General features: G+C 39.7%; 1 protein-coding gene across 1 annotated transcript; it reads right to left on the bottom strand.

Annotated features, from left to right (window-relative positions):
- Nucleotides 1–506: 506 nt before the first annotated feature.
- Nucleotides 507–8942, bottom strand: ARL6IP1 (ADP ribosylation factor like GTPase 6 interacting protein 1). The gene is made up of 6 exons (XM_025416404.3): nt 8782–8942; nt 6443–6576; nt 5860–5979; nt 3524–3641; nt 2835–2919; nt 507–2222 (listed from the first exon to the last, which is right to left on the bottom strand). The coding sequence occupies exons 1-6, from the start codon at nt 8815–8817 to the stop codon at nt 2104–2106; spliced, it is 612 nt and encodes a 203-aa protein (XP_025272189.1). The 5' UTR covers nt 8818–8942; the 3' UTR covers nt 507–2103.
- Between the last annotated feature and the right edge of the window lie 52 nt (nt 8943–8994).

Raw genomic sequence — 8994 nt, 5'->3', positions numbered from 1 at the left:
GGCTGTCCTCAATTTTTTAAGTAAACTCTATGCCCAGTGTGGGGCTCCAGTTCACAACCCTGAGATCTAGAGTTGCATGCTCGCTCTACTGACTGAGCCAGCCAGGTGCCCCTCAATTTAAATTTTTTTAAAAAATATTTTTAAATTAGAGTTCAAAGTGCAGACAGAAGTTAACCACCAATAAGCAAGTACCTGATGCACTGAACTCGGAGCTGGGCCCTGAAGTAGAGGTAATCGTGACAGGTACTCTCTCAAGCCTGCCTGTTCTTCCAGCGTGACCGTCTCACACTCATCTTTGGTCATCACTCACTCATTGTATTTCCTTTTCCATCTAGCATGGTGCCTGAATGTTTGCTGAAGAATTTACTTTACACCTTTTACTTCATTTTGTTCTGAAAGAGAACTGTGTCGGCATGTTATTATCAGCCAGGGTAGTTCATTAACCAGATTCACAAATCCAATCATGTAAACTTAACGGCTAAGGTATAAAGAAAGTGAGACACAAGGAGGGATTCCAGCTTTTTTTTATTTTTCCCATTTTACACAAAACAAAGTAGAAGAATACAAGATTAAAACTGCAAAAGTAGTTAATTGGTAGAACATATATACACAAAAAAAATCCAGATAGCAAGACAAGCTTATCTACAATAAGGAAACACATGTAAAAATTAAGGTAGTTTGTAGTTTTCATATTAAACATTAAAAAAAAATGCTACAATGGGTGCCATTGTTTACAGTAATATTGAAGGGGGAAACAACACTTATTTAGGGACAGATATACCACAAGGTCCAGCATCAGTGCAATAAATTCACAAAACTATATTACAGCTAGTTAATCAGAGTTTAAGAACTGTTCCCAAATGTCACATTTTCGGCCCTCAGAGGTTCATTCCTACAGATTTCAGCTATTCTAAATTTTTAGCTATTGAGAGGAAGAATGATTCTAAGATACTTTCCAAGGAGTTACAAAATCTCTGTAGACCAGAGGCCACCTATCATGGCCAAAGTCTGCTCTCCCCAACAGCCCTTGCAACCTCCAAAGAAGTATCTAGGAAAAAAGTCAGAAGCCTGCATAGCCACCACCTCCTGTGCCAAATCTATGGGGACCAAAGCAGCCAGCAATTACTTTCAAATGAGACTCTTGAGGCTTACCTTTAAAGGCTTAATCTGGTCTGGAAAATTAGTAGGACAAGATTATTTTCTACTGAAATGACGCTTGACTAAGTATAGGAAGACTTCTGTCCTTTATTGGCTGGTGATGGAGTAAAGGTCATAGACCTGAGTCTTAACCTATTATGTACTTTAGTTTCAGCTAAAAATCTGAAATAAAAATATGCTAAAAATCCTAAACACAAACTTTTAGAAGCCTGCTGTTAAATAGCCTTTAAGGATCTACTAACTTGAAGTCTAAGAGCAAAGAGAGAAAAGCTCGAAGGCTGTTATATTCTCCGTTTGGGAGGAAAGATCAATGTTTCTTACAAATTACTAATTTTGCATAAGGCAGAAACCAACACATACTATGGCATGGAAATGGTTTCATTTTATTCCAGAAGGATTCTTCTCCCACAGTATAGAAACAGCATGAGGAATGAATCTTAATTGGTCTCTTCATCAGAAGTGGTAAACTTGGTCTCTATATTCATGAAGCCAGACAGTTAAAGCAGACTGTGGAAGCAGACAGTAGAACCAGCTTCCTGTAGCCACAGACCACTACCTTGTATCTAGCTAAAGCAAAGATCAACTGGAACAATTATCCAAAGTCACAGTTAACTGTACTAAAAGATGAAGTTCACCACTATATTATTTTAAAGAAGTTGCCTAAAAGTAAGAATTCAATTAACCTGGGTGAGAAAAATCAAAAGTCATACTCACGAATGAGTTGTCCATATAAGGCCAACTGATGAGAATGCATCCAGCTACACTTCACATGAAGACACTATGCATAATGCCTTACTTGGTAAGTCTGAACTTCTACTAACTAAGGGCAGAAAAAGGGAGAGCAAAGAACTACTTCTGTAACATTTTAGTATCCAGACAGCATAATAGAAACTGTTCCCAAGGACAATGTATATGCCATTCATTACATTGAATAAAGCAGACACATTATTCATTTTTCTTCTCTTTTTGTTTGAGCAGCTTATTTATCTCCCTTTTGGCCATTCCAATGTACTTCAAAATGATTCCATGCTGGTTTAATCCAGGAAGCAACAGTAAGAAAGTCACTTAAAAACAAACAAACAAAATTAGGGTAATTAACTTCCTATAGATTATAACATCTTATAGAAAGTAGTTTCCCAGACTATTAAGGCACTCTAACAGGAGGAACCAATTTAAAACTCATTACTTTCATTGGTTTTTAGTTTCTTTTTTTTAAAGATTTTACTTATTCACGAGAGACAGAGAGGCAGAGACACAGGCAGAGGGAGAAGCAGGCTCTCCCTGCAGGAAGCCGGATGCAGAACTCAATCCCGGGACTCCAGGATCACACCCTGGGCCAAAAGCAGCACTTAACCACTAAGCCACCCAGGCGTCCCACTTTCATTGGTTTTTATCCCCAGAAACTTCTATCAGAGGCCCCAACCTCAGATAACACACACTGCTTATTTTTACCTCCTACATGTCACTTTCCACCTTGGTTATTATGTTCTATCTTCACTTAGTGTATGACCACAGACTCCCAGAAAACAAGGAAATGGGCTTTAGTCATTTTTTCTATACTCCCAGTTCCTACATCTGTGCCTTAAACTTGATTAACACACACCTATGTGTTTACTAAGTTTCAATCAGACTTCAGTGGCCAGAATTATGCCTCTAGTTCTTCCTCAAAGACTTACCTATCAGATAGGTGAGCAGCAGGTTGTGGACTTGCTGTCCCACCCAAGCAACCGCAGCGAGAGAAACGATCATTGTCATGAAGTACTAATAATGAAAACAACAAGAATTTATCAACTCCTAGAAAAAGAAGCAAAACTGGAAGCAAAACTGTAGGATGTTGTTTCAAAGGCTGGAAAATAATCCAGTATTTGTTACCACCTTTCTTTAAGATGACTTGGTATTTATACGTTACATAAAATCCACTGAAAACTCCATTAGATCTACTTTATAGAATTTCTATCCATTCCCTCTTAGAATTACTGTAATTCTCTGTATAAATGAGTTCACAATACATTATACTACTTTTACCATTAATAATTCACATTGTAACCTCAGGTGAAGCTAAGAAAGAAGAAATGCTTAAGTATTTGTCTTTTATTTCAGCAAGTTAAAATAAACAAAAACTTCCCTGTACTAGAGTACAAAATTAAATGCAAAATGTAATTTTAACTTCCAATAATTCAGTCTAATTCATACATACATTTAGAAGGTACTCAGAGAAATTAAACCAATGGATAATGATAAATATCAGATTATTTAATATAAATATCAAACTATTAAAAAAGCCATCATTATACTACAATGAAGTATAAATAGACTCAATCTTAAAATTCTGCTTTACTAAAATAAGTCAAAACAAAAAAAGTACCATTTTAGGCTTTTCTTCCTTTAGTGTAAAGAGGCGTTTCCACCAGCCCACAGCTCTGCGTCGAGTTTTCACTAGATTGCTACAAATTTCATGGAATCTTTGCTGTTGCTCAGTGGTCCTACAAAAAATTTTCCCCTTTACTATAAGCAAGTCTTTGTAGTAAACAGATATATATCATCCTCTCAAATTTAAAAAACTGTCTCCTAAAGAAAGTTTAAATAAAAAACAATTCACATTATCTTATAACTGTGAAAAAGTTCCTGTACCATTAAGACACCTTGTATAGCAAAGAAATAAGTTTTTGCATAAAGACATGTGTATGTACAAAGCAATAGTAATCCGTGGTTCTAAAGCCATATTTGGTTAATTATAGTAACAAAAGACTCAAGGCTACTATGGGCCATGCAATCAGTTTAAATTAATTTCTCTATTCCTGTATTATTTTTCAGATCCAAATAAATTCTGAGGCGTAGCCCATCAGTGTCTCACTAGTTTGAGGAAGACTTGAAGTTTCTATTCCACAGCTGTATTTAAGCACTCTTCAGTAGAGAATACTGCATCCAAAGCATAATACCCTCAGCTGGGCTTCATATACTTGATACCAAGGCAGCAACAAACAGCTAAAATCCAAAATCTTTACAAATTTAGTCCCAGTGAGGGATAATATAAACAGCAGTAAAAATTCAAAAAGATCCTCTAAAAGCCTTTTTTTCTAATTTTTTAAAAAAATTTTTGTTTTTTAGATTTTTTTTTCAAGATTTTATTTATTTATTCATGAAAGAAACAGAGAGAGGCAGAGACACAAAGGCAGAGGGAGAAGCAGCTCCATGCAGGAAGCCCGACATGGGACTCAATCCCAGGTCTCCAGGATCACGCCCTGGGCTGAAGGCGGCACTAAACCGCTGAGCCACCTGGGCTGCCCTGTTTTTTGGATTCTTATACTGTCTTTGCTATACAGATATATTGGCTGCTATCATGAAACAGAACCCACACTGGGGAGCAGGTTCTTTTTGCTTCTCTAGTTCTTGTCCTTGTAAAATTACAGTGATAGATACAGCAGAAAGGTTGCAGATGAGCCCAGGGAACTTCTTGTAAACAACTAGACCTTACATGCTGCCCATGGTCAAGGCTGAACTGTGGCTACGCAACAGTGTTCTTCCTTCTTCGTGAAGATCAAAAAATAAAACTGCTCTGGACTGACTCACATACTGATTACCATGAAACTACCAGTTTTTATTTCTGAAACTTTTCTCCAGGAGTTATGAATTAGCCAATTAGAATGTCATCTAATAAAGCCAAGGTCAGAGATGGATTTCCTTTGTTGTTACATTACATGGTTACAAACTTGCCCAAAAAACAGCAACATAACCCATTACTATATGTGAAAAACAATTCAAAGGGCACTTCCTAACACTAATCCATTCTGCTAGAGGGGAAACCTTTTTAAATAAATATCCTTTATTATCCCACGATTTAAGCAAATTTCCCTAAAATGTCCAAATTTGTTCTTAAAGATCCATAAGGCATATACCTAAAATTATTAATTTTACATAATTATTTTATAATTTGCTATTATCAGGGGAACAAGAAATTAAAGGCACATATAGATTACTAATCAAATTAAAATAAACAATGAAAGGAGAAAAGCAACTAGGACCAAAAAAAACAAAAACATCTACTCCAACATCTAGTTTTGTTCATTACTTAGAAGTGAGAAATGATACAATTCCAGAGAACAGTTAAAATACGTTAATATATCCTGAAGCACTTGCTATGCATTGAGCTGCCACTACACTGCAGTTAGCTTGTAACATCAACCTTGAACATACAATCAACCTTAAAAGTCAAAATATCTCACAGCACTCAGAACAGTGCCTAATGTGAAAGTACGCATTCAATCAATAGTTCCTAAATAAATGAACAATAATCTACGTTACTGCTTTCATATGCATTCAAAAATAGCCTGCAAAATATCTTAAATTTCAAAGAAAATAAATGTAAAATGTAAACATACTACTTCTATGGAAAGCTCATTGTGAGTTCTGCAATATATGATAAGACTACCTCAAAAAACCTCACTTCAATAAAAAGGTCTAGAAAAGAAAAGGCAAAATAAATGCTAGACTATAAAAGAACTATGGAGATATAAGTAGTACTAGAAATTCATGATGTGTAAGTGAATCAGCTAAGAAATCCTTCGTATAAAAGCAATAATCCTAACCCTTAGGTATCCAATAGTTAGACAATTCTCTGTGCTTAATTACAGCACACTAATCACAGCCACGAGGTTCAGTAACTTCACAGAAATTAGACAGCCAAATTGTTACACCACCTACCATTTATTGGAGCCAAAAATTCTAGGAGCTAGAATGGGAACAAGGTAGTCAGCCAAGCACAAAAACATAACAAAACAGGAAACACCGGACAGAACAGATGGATCTAGATAGTAGATAGTCCTGTTTAAAAAAAAAAAAAAAAAAAAAATGAAGGTTAGAGAAACATAGTCATTATTATTCCTAGCTGAAGATATTTATCTACTTAGTCTTTTGGGTCTCACAGAAGTTATCTGCCCTTTTCATTCTAAATTTCTCACAAGTGGTTTTCTGGGAAGCTTCAGAATATGATGACATCATAGCTGCAATGGTTAATGTAAACATCAAGAGACAAAAGCCCCTTGGGGTCCTCAATACTTTTTAGGAATATAAAGGTTCTTTAGGCCAAAAAGTGTGAGAGCCACTCATTTATTCAACTGGTTTAGGTTACTGAGTTAACCTATAAGTACTACAAATTCTGAAAACTAGGAGAACTGCTCCAAGAAAAGGCATTCTTTACAGATTATAGGTTACAAAAGAGGCTGTGTGTTACCTGAGCCCTTATTAATAACAAGCACAATCCACAATAATTTAATAGCTCACTTACAGAAACAGCAAAGAAACCACACCCATGATGGCAGGTGGAAACCAGGCTCTTTCCCATCTGAGGACTTTATCAGCCATCAGCATCACTTCTCCCCATCCCTGCAGCTGCTCTTCCAGACTTGCAGTCTCTGCAGCCTACACAAGACCAACATGTAAAGTGATCATTTTACCACTCCCAACATTTCTGTGCTTCTCAGTTAATTTTTTTTAAGACACCAAGAATGTAAAAGAGCCCTCAATCAAATCACTATCTTAGTTTCTAAATAATTCTGCAATTTTGGTAGCAAGACAGAAATCAATTAAGGGGGGGGAGGTGGCAACCTACCATTTAACAGTCACCAAGTCACCAAGTCCAAGCACTGGGCTACTCTTCATACATAATGTTAACAATCCTAGTAGAGGCCCTCAAAGTAGGGATAAGAGACCTTATCCTTATAAGACCTTATGGATAAGGTCCATCTAAGTGACCTTAGATGGGTAACCAGCTTTCTCAAAGTCATGCACTACTAAGTGGCAGCACCCAAAATATAAAATTAGATCACTTCAAATGTGCTCATTTTTCAGGTGGTTAGAATTGATTGATCTGTTGTTTTGTCATCTCATTGATTTATACTCCTACTTCTAAATCCATTAAGAAAGCCTCTCTCTGAACAGCATTCAATTTTTAAAATAGCGCTGTGTAATGGAATCCTTTAGATGCTGGCATCATTTGCACAATTAAGTAAAACTTACTTTCACCAAATTACATGAGGCATCTCAAGCTCAGTGTATCTCCATACAATGAGTGCTTCTTACACTTACCAGAACATTTGGTTAGACTTCAAATTTCTCTGCAAGACTGACAACCTAGCTGAAAGTAGACTTCTGGAATGAGCTAATGTGGCAAAAAAAACACAAAAAAACAAAAACAAAAACCCTATACTGATTTTGGTACAGGAAAAAAACTAGAAAGAAACCCACATGCCCTTATAAATGTTATCATGGGGAAATATACAAAAGAGAGAGGACAGGACAGCCTAATCTTACTAGAGATGCTATCTATCTGTGCCACACTGATTACTTGGGGGACTTCAACATTCCTGACTTTATATACACCACGCTTAATATAGTTAAACAGAAGATTACTATGTGCCAGAAGCTCTAAGTATTTTATATGCTTATACTTTAATTAATCCTCCCAATGAATTCAAAGGATGGTATTGTTACTCGCCTCATTTTACAGATGAAGTAACAGATACATGGAGGTTAAGAGATCTGAACCCAGGAAATCCAAAGCCAAGGGCCTTGTTCTGCTTAAAGTTACACTGCTTTCTGCTGGAAAGAGCAGCTGAGCTTCGGGCCAGGCTCGGTCACCTCAACAAACTGTGTGAATTTGCTGGACAATTTCTTTGTGCTTCGATCAATTCCCCTTAACTGGAACGTGGCCGGAGCTAACTCGGCTAGCCACAGACAAGTGTGCTGGCATGTGCGTTACAGGAACAGGCCGTGCATTTCTAAACACCAATGCAAAACGAAAATCTGGCACCATCACGGCTGCCCTGCAAGGTCACCAAACTCGTTAGCACCCGGGCTCTTGGAATATCCAACGTCAAGGATGAAATGCTGTTTCGTTGTGGCAACGGACAAAAAAAAAAGAAAAGAAAAAGCAAAAGGCAAGGATTTCTCTCGTTTTTTGCCTAGATCGCGCCGTGAAAACAAGTAGTTAGGTTAGATTTATCCGCCCGTGAGACACCACTGCAGTTCCTTCAGACCCCTGCTTATTCTAAAGTCCACCTGTCTCTCTCTCTCTCACACACACACACCCCTCCCTTGCAAACTCCAGGCAAACGCAAGGTCCTTCCCCACTGTCCTTCCAGCTGGACCTCTAATCCCAGTTCCCCGCGGTGAGTTCACAGCCTCCCTGCGGGTTTAAGCTGCGCCAGCTCCAGCAAATTCTCGCCAGTGGCCCTTTGACCCTCCCCACCCCTGCCCAAGTATTGGGGCTAAAGAACGAAGGGAAGAGGAGGGGAACCCCGTAGAAGAGCCTGGGGGCCTGGGGTTCAAAGCGCTCGACAGACAGGCCCCTGGAGGCCTGCGCCCCAGGCTCATCGCAGCCCCCCCTTCTCCCACTTCCTCCCCGATCCGCGGGGGCTGGTCACGCGCCGTCCTCACCTCGCCCCGTAGCTGCCCCACGGGGTGTTAAGGGCCGCCCGGTCCGGGACCGCCCCGCTGCACCCACCCGGGGCCGAGGGGGAGGAGGGCCGGGCCCACCACGGTGGGAGGAACGAGGCCGCAAGAGCGCTGCCAGGCTGAGCCCCCGCCCAAGCCCGGAGGCCCCTGCCTGCTCCCCTCGCGACTCACCAGGAGGTTGGTGCTGCGATTATCTCCCTCCGCCATCGTCCCTGAAGTGCCGCCCGAGCGAGCGCAAGCCGGCCCCTCCCGCACACAGCGAGCTCCGCGCCGAGACCCGCACGGCGACCCAGGCGCAAGGGGACGCCCCGCAGGCCGCTTATATACACCAGCCAGCCTTCCCGACAGGCCCCGCGAAGCCCGCTCCTCATTGGGTGGATTGAA

This window comes from Canis lupus, chromosome 6, assembly GCF_003254725.2.
Source record: "Canis lupus dingo isolate Sandy chromosome 6, ASM325472v2, whole genome shotgun sequence".
Taxonomy (NCBI): domain Eukaryota; kingdom Metazoa; phylum Chordata; class Mammalia; order Carnivora; family Canidae; genus Canis; species Canis lupus.
This window is presented reverse-complemented; position numbering and strand designations above follow the sequence as displayed.

Excerpts from the sequence above, each read along its gene's own strand:
- ARL6IP1 (XM_025416404.3), bottom strand. The coding sequence starts at position 8,817 with ATGGCGGAGGGAGATAATCGCAGCACCAACCTCCTG. Across the intron at positions 6,577-8,781 it reads ATCGCAGCACCAACCTCCTG|GCTGCAGAGACTGCAAGTCT; the intron begins GTGAGTCGCGAG and ends GGTCTTGTGTAG. Across the intron at positions 2,223-2,834 it reads GCTGCTCACCTATCTGATAG|TGACTTTCTTACTGTTGCTT; the intron begins GTAAGTCTTTGA and ends TTTGTTTTTAAG.